Raw genomic sequence first — 20,178 nt, 5'->3', positions numbered from 1 at the left:
GAAATAAATGAACATTTGATATTTCAGGCCTTTGGGACTGGAGAGGGGAGGGTGCTAGAATAAGAAGCTGGGTGGTGGGGAGAGGGGGCGTTTGGAAGGAGAAAGAGGACAAGCTAGAAGGCGATTGGTGGGAGAGGGGGGTGAAGTAAGAAACTGGAAGTTGATAAGTGGGAAGGGCTGGAAAAGAAGGAAACTGATTGGAGAGTGGATCATGGGAGAAAGGGAAGGAGGAGGGGCACCAGCAGGTGAGGAGAAGAGGTCAGAGTGGGGAAATGAGAAGAGGGATGGGGAGAGTAAACAAAAACTGGAAGCTGGAGAAATCGATGTTCATGCCATCAGGTTGGAGGCTACCTAGACAGAATATGAGGTGTAGGTCTTGCCATCTGAGAATGGCCTCATTATGCCACAAGAGGAGGTCATAGACCGACATGAACGTGATCAGAGTGGGAATTGAAGTGATTGGCCACCGCAAACTTCTGCCTGGTGCGGATGGAACTGATGTGCTCGACAAAGCGGTCTCCCAATCTACGTCAGATCTCACCGATGTAGAGGAGGTTGCATTGGATACAATAGACTCACAGGTGAAGTGTTGCCTCACCTGGAAGGACTGTTAGAGAGGCTCTGAATGGAGGTGAGGGAGGTGGTGAATAGGCAAGTGTAGCACTTCTGAGGTTTGCAGGGATAAGTGCAAGGAGGGAGATTAGTGGGGAGGGAATCACGCAAGGAGCAATCTCTGTTTGGGGGTGGGGAAGGTATAGTACAAATTAAATTCATTGGTCATTGTACTGTAATATTTTATGTTCTAAAGCCACAATAGATCCCTCGGTTCTCATTCAGAAAGTCAGGAAGCATGGGATCCAGGTAAACTTGGCTATGTGTATATACAATTGGCTGGCTATAGAAGTGCATTCTGCCTTGTGGTTGGTGAACAGTGGTGTTCTGGGACCCCAGCTCTTGGTAATTTTTATAGATGACTTGGATGAGGAAGTGGAGTGGTTGGTTAGTAAGTTTTCAGATGAAACGAAAGTTGGTGGAATTGTGGATAGTGTGAAGAGGTGGGTGTAGGTTGCAGGGGGACATTGACAGGATACAGAGCTGGGCTGAGAAGTGGCAGATGGAGTTTAATTCAGAAAAATGTGAAGTTAATCATTTTGGAAGGTTGAATTTGAAGGCAGAATACATGGTTAATGGCAGGATTCTTGACAGTGTGGAGGAACGGAGGGATCTTGGGATATGCATCCATACATCCCTCAAAGTTGCCACATAGGTTGATAGGGTTGTTAAGAAGGTATATGGTGTGTTGGCCTTCAATAGATGGGGATTGAGTTCATGAGTGTAAGGTAATGTTGCAGCTGTTTAAAACCCTGGTTAGACACTTGGGTTCAGTTCTGGTTGCTTCATTATAGGCAGGATAGAGGAGTACAGCGCAGGAACAGGCTCTTTGGCCTACAATATTGTGCCCAACCGATTCAATTAGTAATCAAGTGGCTAACAAAACTAATCTCTTCTGCCTACACAATGCCCATATCCTTCCATTATCCTTGCATTCACGTGCCAATTTAATTGCCTCTTAAAAGTCTGTAATGTTTCTGCCTCTACCACCTCTTTAGGCAGCGCATTCCAGGCACCGCCACTCTTGTTTTTTTAAAAAAAAACAACTTGCCGCTCACATCTTTGAAATTACCCCCCTCACCTTAAATGCATGCCCTATGGCAGTGGTCCCCAACCACCGGGCCGCAAAGACGTGCTACCGGGCCGCGAGGAAACGATATGATTTGGCGATATGAAACTATATGAGTCAGCTGCACGTTTCCTCATTCCCTGTCATGCACTGTTGAACTTGAACACCCCGCCCCCCCCACTGTCGGCCGGTCCACAAGAATATTGTCAATATTAAACCGGTCCGTGGTGCAGAAAAGGTTGGGGACCCCTGCCCTATGGTATTAAACACTTCAACTCTTGGAAAAAGATTGTCTATCTACCCTATTTATACCGCTCATAATCTTGTAAACCTCTATCTGATCTCCCTTCAGCCTCTGCTGCTCTGGACAAAATAACCCAACCTCTCATTATAGCACATGCCCTCCAATCCAGGCAACATCCTGATAAACCTCTTCTGCACCCTCTCCAAAAACCTTGACGTCCTTCCTGTGGACGATCAGAATGGTGTACCGTACTCCAGGTGTGGCCTAATGAGTTTTATAAAGATGAAACATAACTTCTTGACTTTTGAACTCAGTGCCTCAACTAATAAAAGCAAGCATGCCATATGTCGTCTTAGCCACTCTATCAATCTGTGTAGCCATTTTCAGGTAACTATGAACTTGGACTCCTAGATCTCTCTGCTTATCAGCACATACAGTCTCTTCGTATTTGACTTAGCAAGGTGTAGCACTTCACATTTGGTTGGTTAAATTCTATCTGCCATTTCTTCATCCATACCTGCAACTGATCTATATTCCTGTTGTATTCTTTGCCTGTTTTCCACGCTATCCACAGCACCACCAATTATAGTACCATCTGCAACCTAATAACCCGCCCATCTACACTTTCATCCAGATCATTTATGTACATCAGAAACAGCAGAGGTCCCAGTACAGAGCCCTGTGGAACACCCTATCAGTAATCACAGACCTCAAGTCCTTTCGACCAAGATCTGCTTTTTTCTATTGACAAGCCAGTTCTGAATCCAATGGCCAATTCAACATGGATCCCGTGCATCTTAATCTTCCAAATGAACCTCCCATGAGGAACCTTGTCTAAATGCCTTGTTTAAATCCATGTACAACCTTCTGGGAAGAGATACAGAGCATTAAGGACGACAACAAAGAGACTGCTTAGCAGCTTCTACCCACAAGCAGTGAAATGTATAACACCTCCTTCCCTTCTCCTGCCCCCCTCCTAAGACGGCGGCAGCTAAAAGCATCACACTTCCAGGAATGGCAGGTGTGCAATAGTCCTACCCCCCCCCCCCCATCCATATATTATTAATTTTGGACTGCACTCCTGAGGTTTTAGAGTTTATTTTATGTATATATTCTTTGTCATGCTGCAAAACGTTGAGCTGCTAAGCTGTGTTTCATTGCTCCACAACAATGACAATAAAGATATTCTTACTTCTTACTTCTTCTTACAACATCCACGGCTCTACCTTCATAAATTATCCTAATGAAAAGACTCTATCATGTTAGTAAGACACGACTTGCCCCACACAAAGCCATGCTGCCTCTACTTAATTAGGCCATGGTTTTCCAAATGCTCATAAATCCTATCCCTAAGAATTCCCTCCAGTAACTTTCCTACCACTGATGTGAGACACACTGGTGGATAGTTTCCAGGATTATCCCTTGTGGAATAACGGAACAACGTTAGCTACTCACCAGTCCCTTGGACCTCACCTGTGGCTAGAGAGGACATGAAAATATTGCTCAAGGCCCTGACTATCTCTCCTTTTGTCCATTTCTCTCAATAACCTGGGGTATAGCCCATCAGGCCCTGGGGACCTATCCACCTTAATGCTCTTTAACAGACCAAACATTACCTCTTCCTTGCCTCGAAATGCCACTAGCATATCAATACTCCAAGCACTTCTCCTTGATAAATATTGATGTAAAATACTCATCAAGAACTTCCCCCGCATCCTCTGCATTGAAACAAATGTTGCCCCCCTTACCCATCAGTGGTCCCACCCTCTCCCTAGTTGTTTTCTTGCTCATGATGAATGAAAGGGATTCCTTTGGAGGAGACTTCCGGGTCATCAAGAGAATGGTGGCGTAAGGAAAAGGTTTCTCAACAAAAAAGAAGGTAAACTGCCCCATAATCGAATTTAGACAAATACTTAATATTGCATAACTATATTAATAAAAGCAGCAAGGATGATGTCTAAGAACAAGATTAAAAAGTCCGCTCCGAAGGCTGATAAACATGAAGAGACGCAGCAAGGCGACGGGCCTAGCTCCCCCACGGCAAGCCAGGATGGAGATAATGAGGGGGAATCGGTGACTCTGTCCTTGATTCTCGGAGAGATTCGCGAGTTCCAACAAGATAACAGCAAACAGCTGGAAGATATTAAAGGAGAAATAGTAAAAACTAACTCGCGGATAGATGAAGCCGAAGCAAGGATTGTTGGAATTGAAGAGAAGCTACAAAACGCAGAGGAGGTGATAGCAGAAATGCTGAAGCTGCAAGACCAGCTCCAGTGAAAACTAATAGATCAAGAAGGCCGCTCGAGAAGGGAAAATGTGAGGATTTACGGAGTTCCCGAAGGAACTGAAGGTAAACCCGGATTGATGATTCCCTTCGTGGAGAAGCTACTTAGAGAGAACCTTGATATACCGGCCGCAAAAGACCTACAGATAGAAAGGACTCACCGCGCGTTGGCACCACAGCCTCCAGCAGGCGCCCAGCCCAGATTGATTCTGGTCAGATTTCTCAGTTACAGAATGAAGGAAGAGGTGCTTAAACGGGCATGGCAAAAGAAAGATTTCATGTGGAACAACTGTAAAATCAGTTTAGACCACGACTACGCACCAGGGATTCTTGCCAGACGGAAGGAATATACGGAAACACGGAGAGTCCTGAAGGAAAACAACATCAAATTCCAGACCCTGTATCCAGCTCGGCCGAGAGTCTTTTACGACGAAGGGACAAAAACTTACGCTACGGCGGAGGAGGCAACGTTGGACCTGGCGGACCGGGGACTACCTATTAAAGTTATCACCCAACCGGAGTCGCTACTGGAGAGGATTCGGCAGAAGTCGTGGCAGTTAGTGGGGCGAGGACGCTCCACACGAACCAGAGTGTCAAACTACAAGGAAAAGCTGCAAATATTCAGACGCGAATGTACAGAGAGCACAGATTAATTAAGAGAAATGACTGAAAAGAGTAAATCAGACTTAAAGGTAAAATGAAAACTGGTAACTGAAAATAAACTAGGCAGAATAACTTGATTGATAGCAATATGGTCGAGACATAAATAGGAGAAAATTCTCTATGATTATTCAAACTGCTGAGGGCCCTCTAACACGGTGAAGATAGAGGTTATCCCTCTGAACTGAGGCGGGTCGGTGCTCAGGCCTCACTGTGGGAAGTCGGGAAAAATTTTCAAATGTTACACATTCAAAAATGTCTAGGGTGTGGTTATATGTCTTGGTTTACTGTTGAGAAGGGATTGCTTACTGTTTGGTTAGAAAAGGAGAGTTTTTTTTTCTACTAGAGAAAAATGCAAACTGAATTGGTAAAAATAATTTCCTATAATGTTAATGGGGTTTTGAATCCAATTAAAAGAAATAAGATTATGTCTAAATTGAAAAAAGAGAGGGCACAAATAGCTTTCCTCCAGGAAACACATATGAGCCAATCTGAACATGGAAAATTAAAAAGGATGGGCTTTAAGCATGTATTTTATTCATCATATAAATTGAGTCACAAAAGAGGGGTAGCTACTTTAATATCAAGTACTCTTAATTATGAACATATTTCAGAGACTAGAGACAAAGAAGGACGGTTCGTAAAAATCACAGGAAGAATAGAAGGTACAGAAATAACTTTGCTAAATGTTTATGCTCCTCCAGGTTGTGAATGGTCATTTTATAGACACATTTTTGACCTAATGGTCAGTTCTCAAGGGGTAGTAATTTGTGGAGGGGATTTTAATATTAGATTAAATCCTATATTAGATTCTTCAAGAATAGTTACTCAGAATAAACCTCTGACTCGGAAAGTGAATTCATTGATGGAGGAGTTGGGAATTATAGATGTCTGGAGAGAATTACACCCTACTAGTAAAGATTATACATATTACTCTTTCCCTCATTCAGCCTATTCAAGGATAGACTATTTCTTTATCTTTAATACAGATAGACTCAGGATAAAAAACTGTAATATTGCAACAATTGATCTGTCGGATCATAGCCCAGTCTCTATGTCTCTAATCCTGGAAAGGAAAATGAGGAAAACACTATGGAAGCTAAACTCACATATACTCAATAATCCGAAAGTAATGGAGAGATTAAGGGGAGAAATCAAAGAATATCTGGACCTTAATGACACGGGAGAAACATCACCAGTGATCTTATGGGATACATTGAAAGCTGTACTGGGAGGGAAAATTATTTCCATTACCACTCACATGAAAAAAATCAATGCACAAAAACTAGCAGACCTTCAAGGAAAATTAAAACAACTTCAAGTTGTAGATAGCAACAAAAGTAATTCAAATCGAAAACAGGAAATTAGGAAATTGCAAAGTGAAATTGACGATATTTATACGTTGGAAACTCAAAGAAATTTTCTTTACCTGAGACAAAAGAATTATGAAGTAGGAGGTAAATCAACTAGATTATTAGCATATAAATTACAAAAACAACAAGCAGACAATACAATTCATGAAATAAAGAATCCAAAGACAAAGCTTGTGGAGAGTACAATAAGGAAAATTCAAGGGAGTTTTGAAACATATTATCGAGAGCTGTACTCCCAACCCCGGGCCCCCAATGAGCCCTATATAGACAGTGTATTGAATTTTTTAGATCTACCTAAACTTACAGATTGACAAAATGAAAGTTTATTAGAACCAGTAACTGTCAAAGAACTGAACGTGGCCATCTCCAGGTTAAAGGCTGGAAAGTCCCCGGGTTCTGATGGGTTTACCTCAGAGTGGTACAAGTCCCTGAAGTCACAGTTAGCCCCATTACTACTTAACACCTTTAATTGGATCTTGCAGAGAGGAGAAACTCCACCTTCCTGGAGAGAAGTGATTATTTCAGTTATTCCTAAAGAGGGTAAAGATAAACTAGAATGTGGCGATTATCGGCCAATTAGTGTTCTTAATTTAGATTACAAACTATTTACATCTATATTAGCGCACAGATTGGAAAAGCTTTTACGTGGCCTAATCCACTTAGACCAGACTGGATTTATTCAACAAAGGCAAACACAGGACAACATAAGGAGAACTCTGCACATATTAGAACAGGTTAATAAGAACGAGACAGAGACAATGGTAGGATTGGACACTGAGAAAGCTTTTGATTCGGTTAGTTGGGCATTCCTATACAGAGTGTTAGGAAGATTCGGCTTTCAAGAAAAGTTTATTAAAGTAATTCAGACTCTATATGACAGCCCTACAGCCCGAATTAAGATAAATGGGGACCTCTCTGACTCCTTCATCTTAGAGAGAGGCACTAGACAGGGATGCCCAATTTCTCCTCTCCTTTTCGCACTATATATTGAACCGCTTGCCCAACTAATAAGACAGAGCGAAATCGTAAAAGGTATCAAGGTGGCGGGGATTGAACAGAAAGTGGTGTTATTTGCAGATGATGTTTTGGTCTATCTGAGTGAGCCAGAAAAATCATTTATAGGGTTGTTTACACTGTTGGATGACTTTGGGAAAATATCAGGTTATAAAATAAATGTAAAGAAAACGCAGGTTATGTCCCTAAATTATACACCATCCAAAAAATTGCAGGATACATATGATCTTAAGTGGGAAGCTAAATCATTAAAATATTTAGGAATAACCCTGCCGAAGGATCTTTCAACACTGTCACAGGTAAATTATGGGCCATTAATCTCAGAGATAAAAGCAGATATGCATAGATGGAATCTTATCCCCTTTTTAAGTTTAAATTCCAGGATAAATACTATAAAAATGAATATTCTTCCTCGGTTATTGTATCTTTTCCGTACTTTACTGGTGGAGGTGGATGATAATCAATTCAGGGAATGGGACAAATGGATTTCCTGCTTCATTTGGCAAGGAAAGAAACCTAGAATTCGATATAACACAGTACAGTTAGGGAAGGAAGGAGGAAGTATGGTTCTTCCTTGCCTGAGAAATTATTTTTATGCCTCACAGATAACCCCTCTGTTATATTGGTGTAATAGGGAATATAAGGCTAGATGGAAGGAAATAGAATTTGGATTAGTTGACAGTTTTCCTCTTCAGGCCTCAATAGCTGACAAAGGATTGATGGCCCAGTTGGAAAAATTTAAAAACGCTTGGATAAATCTTACATTAAAAGTATGGCAGAAGGTGGTTAATTCATGTGGAATTAATAACATGTTAAAACTCTTTAGATGGTGTGCATATGATACCAAATTCCTTCCTAACAGAGGAGATAAAAGATTTGAGCTATGGATAAAGAAAGGTCTTACAACCTACCTCTCATTTATAGATAAAAGAGTATTACAAAGTTTCCAAATCCTGCAGGACAAACATGGCCTAGAACATAATGACTTTTTTAGGTACCTTCAAGTACGAAACTATGTTAACCAGAGTTGTAGATATACAGACCTATCAACAGTAGAATTAGCATTTTTCGAGATTCTGAATTCGGCTTGCAGTTCAATACCTAGTAAATCAGTTTCTCGATTATATAATGCACTCTCCCATGCTAAAAATGTAATTACACTGTATATTAAAGAGAAGTGGGAGAAAGAAGCGGGGTTGGTACTTTCAGAGGAGGCTTGGGGGAAAATCTGCAGCTTTCAATGGTCCTCGACTAATTCTTTGACTTGGAGAGAACATTGTTGGAAAAACATTATAAGATACTTCAAGACCCCATATCAGGAAAAATATAAAGATACAAATGTGATGTGTTGGAGAAGGTGCGGCTCCAAGGAGGCAAATCATTTTCATATTTTTTGGGATTGCCCTAAATTAAGTCTATTTTGGGAAGGTATTCATAGAACATTAGTTAAGGTACTTAGGTCCCAGATACCTCTGAACTTTGAGACGCTCTATTTGGGGCATGTATTGTTTCTTGAACAGAAGGAAGATATAAAGTTGCTGCAGGCCCTCTTAGCGGCAAGTAAGAAATCAATCACTAGAAAATGGCTAAATCCAGTACCACCTACATTAGAAGATTGGTACGAAATTATCTTGGAAATATTTAAAATGGAAAAGTTGACTTACTCCCTGAGAACTCAAAAAGAAAAATTTTATCAAATCTGGAATAAATGGATTGAATATATAACCCCAATGCGAGCAGACTTTAGATGACTCTCCTAATGATTTATACTGCTCTTCTCATCAACACAGTAATATTGTTAACGTAAGCACCCCTGGTCTAAATGTTTGTTTTTTTTGTTTTCTTTTGGAAAATAGAGAATTAACACAAGTAAAGGGAAAGATTTGGGAAAGGGATAAAAAAATGAAAAAATTAAGTAAATAAGTACATAGAGATTGGATAATTATGTCTGCGGGCAGGAGCAAGCATGAACAAGTTAGGATATAAACACCTACAATGGTTGGTACATAGGCTTATATACAACATTTTGGACCAGTGGAAATGGTCCAGGAGGGTTATATGGAAACTATTATTACCATTTTTCTTAACAACTAATTCCATTACTTAGCCTAATAGGTTAGATTTACCACAGTACATAATTATCTATTTAAATGTTTATTTTCCTTTTATATCATCTCAATGTGTACTTAAGAATGTATAAATAATTGTAGTTTTATACATATAAAAAAATGGAAAAGGTTATATGTGTGGAAAAAAGTACATGATATTTGTGAATTCCTTATCCAAGTAAAAATAAAATTTAAAAAAAAAAGAAGAAGAAAAGGATCCCTTTGGACTCTCCTACTTGCCAAGGACTTTTCATGGCCCCTCCTGGCTTTCTGAATTCCCTTGATTCTTTTCTGGCTTCTTTATAATCCTCAAGTGGTCTGTTTGATTCTAGCTTCCGAAGCTTTACATACTTTTCCTTTTTTCTGTTCTAAATTTATCGTCTCTCTCAACATCCAAGGTTTTGTTACCTTGCTGTCCTTGACCTTTTGACTGGGACATACCTGTCCTGTATTCTGTGCAGTTGGTCTTTAAACACCCTCCAGATGTCAGGTGTGAAATTGCCCTAAAACAACTGTTCCCAATTAATTGTCCCTTGTTCCTGCCAAATGCTCTCGTATTTTGCCCTGCTCCAATTTAATACTAGCTGGCTGGTGGCGGAGTGGCATCAGCGTCGGACTTCGGAGCGATGGCTTCCAAGTTCGAACCCAGCCGGCTCCCTTGCATGCTTTCCATCCGTGCTGGGTTGAGCATCGAGTTAGCCAACTGGGCCTCGTAAAAATAAGAAAGCCTGCTAAAAAAAAACACCGTCATGATGGTGTCCCGATGACTCCACTCAGAGTTAAGGGCTTTCTTCTTCTTCTTTCAATTTAATATTCTCCCACAAGGTCAATATTTATCTATAGCTATCTTAAAACTTAAGGAGTTATGGTCACTGTTTTCTAACTGTTCACCCATGGAATGGTCAGTCACCAAGTCCAGTACAGCCTCTCCTCTTCTTGCATTACTACATATTACTCTAAGAAACCATCCTGGATGCACTGAACACAATTCTGCCCCATCTAAACCACTTAGAAGGTCCCCGTTTATATCAGGGGATTTGAAGTTCCCCATGACAACAACCCTGTTGTTTTTATACTTTTCTTTAATCTGCCTGCATATCTGTTCCTCAGTGTCCCTGTAGCTATTTGGGGTTTGGTAGTGTAATCCCATCAAAGTGAGTACACTCTTCCTATTTTTGACTGCTACCCATATAGACTCGTTGGACAAGCCCTCCATTATGTCCCCTTTCAATGCAGATGTGATATTGTCCCTGATCTTACCTCCCTCTGTATTTTCTAAAACCCTGGGATATTATTGTCCCCACTCAAGTCTCTGTAATGGCCACATCACGGTTCCATGTACTGATTGATGCTCTAGGTTCATCACCTTTACCCAAGATACTCCTAGCATTGAAATACACACACTTCAAAATATCTGTCCTGTTACTTTGCTTCTGCCTGTCTTATTGGTCCTGACGTTTACCTTCCTCTCCATCCCTCATCTTTCTGACCTGATTCTTTGGTTCCCATTCCCCTGCCAAACTAGTGGAACGTGGAAGCTTTGGAGAGGGTGCAGAAGAGATTTGCGAGGATGTTGCCTGGATTAGAGAGCGTGTCTTCTGAGGATAAGACAAGCAAGCTAGGGGTGTTCATTTTGGAGCAAAGGAGGATGAGAAGTGACTTGATACACTTAGTGGCCACCTCCTGTACCTAATAAAGTGGTCACTGACTGGATTTCTGTATGGTCATGGTCTTCTGCTGTAACCTAGAGATGCATGCCGAGATGCTCTTCTGCACGCAACTGTTGCAACATGTGGTTATTTGAGTTACTGTAGCCCTCTTGTCAGCTTGGAACAGTAGCCACTCTCCTCTGACCTCTCTCGTTAACAAGGCATTTTCTCCCTCAGAATTGCAGTACGCTGGATGTTTGTTCTGTTTTTCATAAACTGACGAGTGCATGAAAATCTCAGGAAATCAGCAGTTTCTGAGATACTCAAAACACCCCGTCTGGCTGCTGACAATCATTCGAGGTCAAACTGATTTAGATCACATTTCTTCCCCATTCTGATGTTTGGTCTGAATCTCTTGACCACATCTTGCTGCCACTTGATTGACTGATTACATATTTGCATTAACAAGCAGGTGTGCCTAATAAAGCGACATAGAGTACGTGGACAACCAGCTTCTTTTTCCCAGGGCAGAATGGCTAATACTAGGGGACATCATTTTAAGGTGATTTGAGAAAGTATGTTGGGGGGTGGGGTGTCAGATGAAAGGTTTTTTTTATACAGAGTTGTGGGTGCATGGAATGCACTGCTGGGGGTTGTGGTAGGGGCAGATACATTAGGGACATTTAAGAGACTTAAGTAAGCACATTATCATGGAAAAATGGAGCGCTGTGTCTGAGGGAAGAGTTAACTTAATCTTGGAGTCTTAAAAGGTCAGCGTGATATCATAGGCATCATATTGTTGTACGTTCTAACACAATCAGATGAGTCCATGATCGTGCAGGAGGTGGCCCATGCTGTGCTGTTCTGTTGCTGAGGTAGGGTTAGGGTTGTGCTGGTCAGTTCAGGAATCTGATGGTTGAAGCGATGTAGCAGTTTCTGAACCTGGTGGTGTGGGAGCTAGACTACTGTATCTCCTGCCCAAGGATAGCAGTGAGAAGAGGGCATGGCCCAAGTGGTGCAGATTCTTGATGAGAGATGCTGCCTTCTTGAGGCAGCTCTTCCTGTAGGCCAGGGGTTCCCAACTTGGGGTCCATGCCATAAAAAAGGTTGGGAGTCCCTGTACGCTTTGGATGTGGATTCAGTCCTAACTCTGGCCTACCCTGTTGAGCTGAAGTGTGGTGAGTCTAGCCTGCTTGTAGGCCCTTCGTGGTGGGACGCGGGTACCCAGTGATTTGGCCTCATTGAGGAGTCTCTAGAGAGGCCACTCAGCCTGCTATGTGTGCATCAGATGTCTGAGCTCCAAAGGCTGTTCTATCCTGGTTCTCTGCTGCCTTTATCAACTCTGTCTCACCCACTCCTGCAGGCTGTGAAGAGATCCCACCGAAGGCTTGGCCTAGCCCAGAAGTTGATGGACCAAGCCTCCAGAGCAATGATCGAGAACTTCAATGCCCGATACGTGTCCCTGCATGTCAGGAAGAGGTACTATCATCTGTTCTGTGTGTGAGAAAGCAGTGGTGAGCAGAATGGGGCAAGACATAGTGGAGCTGGATACTTGGGGCTGGGTACGAGAGGTGGGAGAGTTTGTGGAGACGAATGGCAGAGCAGTCTCAGTAGGCCGAGTGGTTTAATTCTGCTCCAGTGTTTTATGGTCGTTGGTTTTGTGGAGAGGGGAGAGCTCGAGTGGGTCAGAGCAGCCTCTTGTTCAAAGTAGAGCCCTTTGAACTGCATCCCTGCACTTTGTGTTGTCATGCCCTGTGGGTTCAGGGATTCAGTGATGTGAAGAGTGGTCCCTCACACCTGTGAACTCGGGAGCAGCGTCCGGACAGTGACCAGTGGCAGGCAGCTTAAATTCATACATCCTTCCCCATGTAGACTTGGAGAAGTGGGGATTGCTGGTGAGACGCCACTGGAACTGGCTCTCCCAGTGGCTGAAGGGAAGTAGCTGTTCCTGTATCTGGTGGTGTGGGACTTCAGGCTTCTGTACCTTCTGCCAGTGGTAACTGTGAGGAGAAGGGTGGGGATCTTTGATGATTGACATTGCCCTCTTGACACAGCTCCTCCTGTAGATGATCTGTGTAGATTTATTCCTAACCTGACCTTTAGAGCCACACTGGGGTGATTAAATACTTTATCAAAGGTGTTGATGTCCTCAGCAAAGTAAATCAGCGTGCAGGTAGCCACTACAGCCACTTCCTTCCCACCTCAATTGGGTACTTGCCTCCTTTTTCTCTTATGGCTCAGTCCTTAAAGCATCTTCAAGTGAAGTCGTGTTTTTTGACACAAGTACAATGGAAAAACTTACAGCAGCATCACAAGGCACGAGGGTAAAGAAAACACACAGAATATAATTTATACAAGGCAGTAAAGACAGACTGCAAAACAACACGGTTAGAGACAGGCCATGGTAGTGTAAGAGGTGGTCCATAGTGTTCTGCTGCTGAAGTGGGGTTAGGGTTGTGCAAGTAAATTAAAGAACCCGACAGTTGAAGGGAACAGACTTTTCCTGAACCTGGTGGTGTGGGACTTGAGGCTTCTGCCTCTCCTGCCTCACTTAATAGTAAGAAGATGGCATGGCCTGGGTGGTGGGGCTCATCAGTGAAGTGTTTATAAGCTCTTGGGGGGTGGGGAGGCACTGTGTGAGGAACTTTGAACCAATCCAGATACAGTTTTAATTCCTGTTCTCATTTTGTGTGTCCTCTCTTACAGCAATCGGGCTGCTCTGCATCTCTATTCCAACACTCTGAATTTCCAGTAAGTACCACCTCGCTCCTCCCTATCCTCTGTATCCAGCTGCAACAGCCCAACCTGCCTCCTCACTTCCCCCTCCCCTAATATGTCAGCTGCTCCATTCCAGCCTCCTGATTCCTCTCTACTCCTGTTCGCTTGGCTGTTCACGTCCGTGTCTTCGGCTGCCTGGGCTGCAGGTTCAGGGCACCCTTTAATTAATAGTAGTACTGGCTTCCCAAGTTTAAAGTTCATGCAATGAAGAGCTTTTTGACATCATTCCTCAGTAACTGGGTTCTCACTTCATGCATTTGCTTCCTTTCGATTACCAGTGACTGACATGACTTCTCTTGTATAAAATATTTTAGCATTGGCGAATAAACTCTTCTCGGAGACTGAGAACAAAGGCAGAGATCTCACTAAGAACAGGAATTTGATTGTCGGCTAGGTGGGGTAGTGGAAACCTGATTGGATGAGGACTGATCAATTGGGAGGGACAGACAGGGATATAAGTACTACCTCACTAGACGTACCCTGGCGTCATCCCTGATAGTAGAGCTTGACATCGAAACATTAGTTATAATTGATATCTGTACCCGTTTGGAAGCCCAAGAAGAGTTTATTCATTGTAATGCCAGGAAAGCACTACATCCTTTTTTAAATTTAATGTTATTAGAGTTAGAGACACAGAGCAATACAACATGAATACAGGTCCTTTGGCTCAACCAGTTCGTGCCGACCACAGCGTTCACATAGCTAGTCCTAATTTCCTGTGTGCAGCCGATATCCCTTTTAGCCCCACCCATCTGTGTACCTCCCCACGTGCTTCTGAAATGACACGATTGTACCACCCTCAGCAACTTCCTCTGGCAACTTGTTCCATACACTTACCACTCCTTTATTTCCCTTTGAAATCTTTCCCTTCTCACCCTAAACATTTGGCCCCTTGTTTTGGACTCACCCTGTCCTGGGGAAAAGGCTGTTGCCATCCATTTTATCCATGTCTCTCAGCATTTTAAACACCTTCCCCTTCACGTTCCCTGGAATAAAGACGTAGCCTGGCAAACCAGCTATAACTCTGGCCCTCAAGTCCTGACAGCATCCTTGTAAGTCCTCTCTGCGATCATTGCAGCTTGATAACAGAGTGACTAAATCTGTACACAGTACTCCAAGTGAGATGTCACCAAATAACTTGCACAATCGCAACATGATTCCCCAACTCTTGTACTCAATACCCTGATCAATGAAGGCCATAAACCCCCTTGATGAGTTCTAGAGTCTTACAGCACAGAAACAGGCCCTTTGGCCCATCACTTCAATGCCATCTGACCTCCTTGCCCATGATCGTTATGTATCCTTCAATGCCTACTCTACTGCCTCTTAAATTTTTGTTATTTACCTATTTATTGAGATACAGCACAGGAAAGGCCACATTGCCCAGCAATCCCCCAACTTAACTGTAGATTAATCGCAGGACAATTTACAATGTCCAGTTAACCTACCAACCAGTACATCTTTGGACTATGTGAGGAAACCAGAGCACCTGGGTGAAACCCATGGGGTCCCGGCGAGAACATACAAGCTACTTACAGGCAGTGGCAAAGTGACTTTATCTGATTCCACCATCTCCTGGCAGTAGTACAGATGTCAACCACACGGTAAAAGAAAACTTTGATTGGGGTGGAGGGGGGGACAATATTGATCTAGATTTATTTATCACATGTACATCAAAACATACAATGAAATGGGCTGTTTGCGATAACAAACAACACAACCTGAGGACGTGCTGGGGTCAGCCTGCAAGTGTTGCCACACATTCTGGGGTCAACGTAGCACACCCAAAGCAACAGCAACAATACAGGATGACAACAACAGCGAAATAAGCCCCTTTCACAGACACACACACTCACAAACAGACCCCAGGACAGACCAGTTCTGGGCCTCCATTTGTCTTGTGGGCTCGCAGACATCAGGCCCCCGACTTTCCCAGTGAACCCATGGGTTTGTGGACATCAGGCCTCTGATTTCCAGACGTGCCAACCCAAGGCTTTGACCCCAACCGGACTATCTCTGGGCCTCTAATTGTCTAGCAGGCTCACAGACACCAGGACTCCAACTTCCCCAGGCCTCCGACTTACCCACTGAACTCGCTGGTATGCAGACTTCCCTAGTGAACTTGCAGGCTCACAGACACCGGGCCTCCAACTTCCCCATTGAACGCGAAGGCTCACAGACATCGGGCCTCTGACTTCCGGACACATTGACCCAAGGCTTTGACTATTAGTCCTTGACTTCGGTCTTCGGGTTTTGATATCTGATACCAACCCCTGGACTCACTGATGACAGGACGCAGAATTCCAGTGTCTCATGGACTGCCGATTTGGGGGACGAGTGGTCTCCCTCCCTCATGCTTCCTGCCCGCATGGACCTCAAATCCTAGGACCTGCTGTCCTTGGGGGGCGGGCGGGGGGTGGGGAGCAAACACTAACCCTCATCTGCGGGGCCCTGTCTGCGATTATCTACTGTAACTATGCCTCTGGTGATATCAGACCACTCCTTAGCCTCCAGAGAAAACAAGCTCAGTCTGTGCAGTCTCTGCCCAGAATTCAGGTCCTCTAATCCAGGCATGAGGCAGCATCCTGGTACGAGTTAGTTTGATGGAATGGAGGCTCAGTTTTTTGCTGGGACTGAATGCCATTATGACAGCATGACCATTAAACACTGCCGCTCTTCCCTGTGCAGGATCAGTGAGGTCGAACCCAAGTACTATGCAGATGGGGAGGATGCCTACGCCATGAAGAGGGACTTAACGCAGATGGCCGATGAGGTTTGTACTACTTGCCTCTCAACTTTGGGTTGACATGACAACACTGGTCAGTACAATGGGGAGAGATGTTGGGAGGGTGTTGGTGGATTGGGTGCCGGACAGAACCAGGGTTCCAGCAATGTGAGGAGGCCACATGTAAATCTGATGGGGAGAAGACCCTATCCCAGAAAGAGTAGGAATGTGAAAGCTGCTTTTCCCAGGGAAGGGTGGGGGTTATGGGGAAAGGTGCCCAGGGAGGAGCATTGGGGTGGGAAGACAGGAGGGCCGGAGGTGACACACTGGTCCAGAGGAAAGGGGCCAAATGGCCAACCTTTGGGTTGCAGCAGCTGCTGGGGGTGAGGTGGTTGTTTATTATTGTTTCATAAGACACACAAGCAGAATTAGACCAGTTGGCCCATCGAGTCAGCTTGCCGTTCACTCATGGCTGATTTCTTTAATCAACCCCATTTTCCTGCCTTCTCTCCTCTCCTGTAAGCTTCAACACACTGACTAATTAAGAACCTATCAACCTGTGCTTTAAATATATCCAATCACTCGGCCTCCACAGTCGTCTGTGGCAACGAATTCCACAGATTCACCATCCTCTGGCTAAAGAAATTCCTACTTATCTCTGTTCCAAATGGATTTCCTTCTATCTGAGGCAGTACCCTCTGGTCCTGCTATGGGAAAACTTCCGCTCCATGACTATTCCATGTGGGCCTTTTAATAAGATACAGTGCGAAGACTTCCAAATGCCACCCGGACAGATGGTTCCATTGAAGTAGTACTAAAGGGAAAAAATAGTAGAATTATACGGCATGAAAATAGGCTGAATTCAGCCATGCCAACCAAGTTGCCCTCTAGACCAGGGGTTCCCAGCCTGGGGTCCACGGACCCCTCAGTTAATTGTACGGGTCCATGGCATAAGAACGGTTGGGAACCCCTAAAACTGCTCTAAAACTTTCCCATCCGCATACCTGTTCAATGTTATTAAGCTGCCCACCTCAACCACTCCCTCTGCCTGCTCATGTCATATACGATCCATCATCTGGGTGAAAAAGATACCCTTCAGATTCCTGTTAAGTCCCTTCCCAGCTCTAGGTAAAAGACTGTCATCATCATTATGTGTCATGTCATATGATGTGGGCAGTCATCATCTTTCCATAACCATGATTGTTCTTGGCAATATTTTCTACAGAAGTGGTTTGCCATTATCAATCCACTTCAGAGATTGTCTGCTTGGCCTCAGGACTTGTGATATGCACCAGCTGTTCATGCGATCATCCACTACCTGACCCTGATCGGATCACGTGGCCCTAAGCAGGTGCTACACCTTTCCCAGGAGTGACCTGCAGGTTAGCATACACCTCTTTCAATGGAGACATATCTTCACCTTGCCTCCCCAAAGACTGTAACACATACAAAATACAGGAGAGGAATTCAGCAAGACAGGCAATTTGTAAGGAGAGGTATAAACAGTTCATGTTTCTGTCTGAGACCCTTCATCAGGACACCAAAGCTTGTATATCTTCAATGGGAAATTACAATTACAGAGAAAGAGCAGTGCAGGTAGAAAAATAGGTATCCTTAATGGTCAGGTATTGGTGAGTAGTGAGGAGTTTAGGACTTGTATCTCAGAAGGGAGGTGTTGGAGTTGGATAGGGTCCAGAGGAGGTTCATGAGAAGGATCACAGGAATGAAAGGGTTAATGTGTAGGAGTGTTTGATGGCTCTGGGCCTGTACTCACTGTAATACTCACCACCCTCTGTAGGAAATAGCTACTCCTCAGGTCCCTGTTGTCCCAGATGGTAAGGGTCTTAATGATGGAAGCCAGCTCTTGAAGATGTCGTCATGGTGGGGAGAGTTGAGTGCGTGGTGGAGTTGGCTGAACCTCTGCAGTCTAACACTTACAGCCTCCTGCGATCCTGTGCGTTGGCACTTCCAGAATAGATGCAACCAGTCAGAATGCTCTCCACGACACAGCTGTAGAAATTTGCTGGTGTTTTTTGGAGAGGCACCGTCCTGGTCAACTTATCCAAAGTCACCACACCCTTCCTGAATTGAAGCAACCAGAACTGCGTGCAGAATTCTGTGCTGCCTAACCAAAGTATTATACAACTGCAAAGTGCCCGTTGTTCCGTATACGGGGAGTAAGAATGAAAATGGAGTAGCAGGATTAAACGTTTTTTACTGAATCATGTTGGTAATGGTACACGCTGGGCAACTTCACTGTGGGAGTGTCAAACGGGGCATGCACTCAGAAGCCCACACATAAGGGAGGGGCCTTTTGTGCTGAGCACTGCATGATCAATCACCTACATGAACACTTGCCACATTGCAATTGATCTGATATGGTCACCTTCCAGGTCTCTGAGGCAGTGTTTCTCCAGACCGTTGGTGTTTCGTTGGGATACCTAGGGGAAATGGGTGAGGGGGCTGGCAGTGTTTGACACATTTGCAGGCTGTGATATGGTGGAACCAGTTCCGAGACCTGTTGCACTATCTCCGTTCTCTCTATCCCCTCCAGTTCCGGAAGCAAGCAGATGCACGGGAGCGTCTCAAGCCCCTGGCACCAGGCTCTGCGGACCACCGGCCCCACCACAGGTCCAACCACTTCCCCGACTGCTGCCGTGACGACAAGTGCCCGGGAGGTGGTGGCGGGGGTGCCGTGGGGTTGGGCAGAGCCCGGGACAGGGCGGAGGACAGCGGCGACAGCAAGGACGTCAGCGAGGTCAGCGAAGCGACGGAGAGCACCGACGTCAAGGACAGCTCGGAGACCTCTGACTCTGCCTCATAACACGCTGGGCAGCTGGGCAAGGGGTGGGGTAGTCTTGCGAGCAGGGAGCCCTCTCACCCCCCTCCCCCCCCCAACTCTGTTCTGCAGTCCATGGGTGGGCATAAGAGACCCCACCCCAACTCACTGAGAGAGCACACTGCACTCTGGGGTATCAGAAGGGTGCCGGTTCTACAGAGCACGCCTCCTCACACACTGCAGCGAAGTAGGGGAGTTGGGGAGGTTCACAGACAGTGGCTGGCATTGTCCCCGGTCACTACTGCACTGGGATGGTATGAATGTGGAATAAACTCCATTGAACAAATTGCTGCTGTCATTTACGACTCATGAGTTTCTTGCGTTAGGGTCCGAGCAACGGAATGAGGCCCTTCAGCCCATTTCCTGGCTTGTGCCCTTATTGTGTAACAGAATCCCTGGTCGATCGGTTGTGGTTTGGCACAGAGCTGGGTATGACTCCAGATTCCGAGCATAGAACAATAAATGTGCTTGAAGGCGAGCAATACACACAGACACCTCTTCTTCCCCCCCCCCCCCCCCCACCTACCTGGAGGAACTCAGCAGGTCAGGCCACGTCTGTGGAGGGGAATAAACAGTTGTTGTTTCAGGCTGAGATCCTTCTTCCGGACTGGAAAGAAAGGGCAGAAGTCAGAATAAGGTGGGGGGGGGCAGGGAGGAAGGGGAAGAAGTATGAGCTGGCAACTGACAAGTGAGAGGGCAGTGTCAATGAGGTCCATCCCAGTCCTGACAAAGGATCTCAGCCCAAAATGTCAACTGTTCATTAATTTCCATAGATGCTGCCTGACCTGCTGAGTTTCTCCAGCATTTTGTGTGTCTTACTGAG

General features: G+C 44.7%; 1 protein-coding gene across 7 annotated transcripts in view; it reads left to right on the top strand.

Moving 5' to 3' along the window:
* The window catches only part of naa10 (N-alpha-acetyltransferase 10, NatA catalytic subuni), a 39,949-nt gene extending 20,308 nt beyond the window's left edge, over window positions 1-19,641 (top strand). For 4 of the 7 annotated variants that reach the window (XM_072246443.1, XM_072246441.1, XM_072246448.1 and 1 more), the window contains 4 exons: window positions 12,377-12,492; window positions 13,720-13,764; window positions 16,480-16,564; window positions 18,315-19,052. In XM_072246443.1, coding sequence (XP_072102544.1) covers window positions 12,377-12,492; window positions 13,720-13,764; window positions 16,480-16,564; window positions 18,315-18,602 — 534 coding nt within the window. In that variant the 3' untranslated portion in view covers window positions 18,603-19,052. The other 3 variants (XM_072246446.1, XM_072246442.1, XM_072246447.1) reach the window with 2 other exon arrangements.
* The last annotated feature ends 537 nt before the right edge of the window (window positions 19,642-20,178 follow it).

Source organism: Mobula birostris, chromosome 29 (assembly GCF_030028105.1).
Source record: "Mobula birostris isolate sMobBir1 chromosome 29, sMobBir1.hap1, whole genome shotgun sequence".
NCBI lineage: Eukaryota > Metazoa > Chordata > Chondrichthyes > Myliobatiformes > Myliobatidae > Mobula > Mobula birostris.
This window is presented reverse-complemented; position numbering and strand designations above follow the sequence as displayed.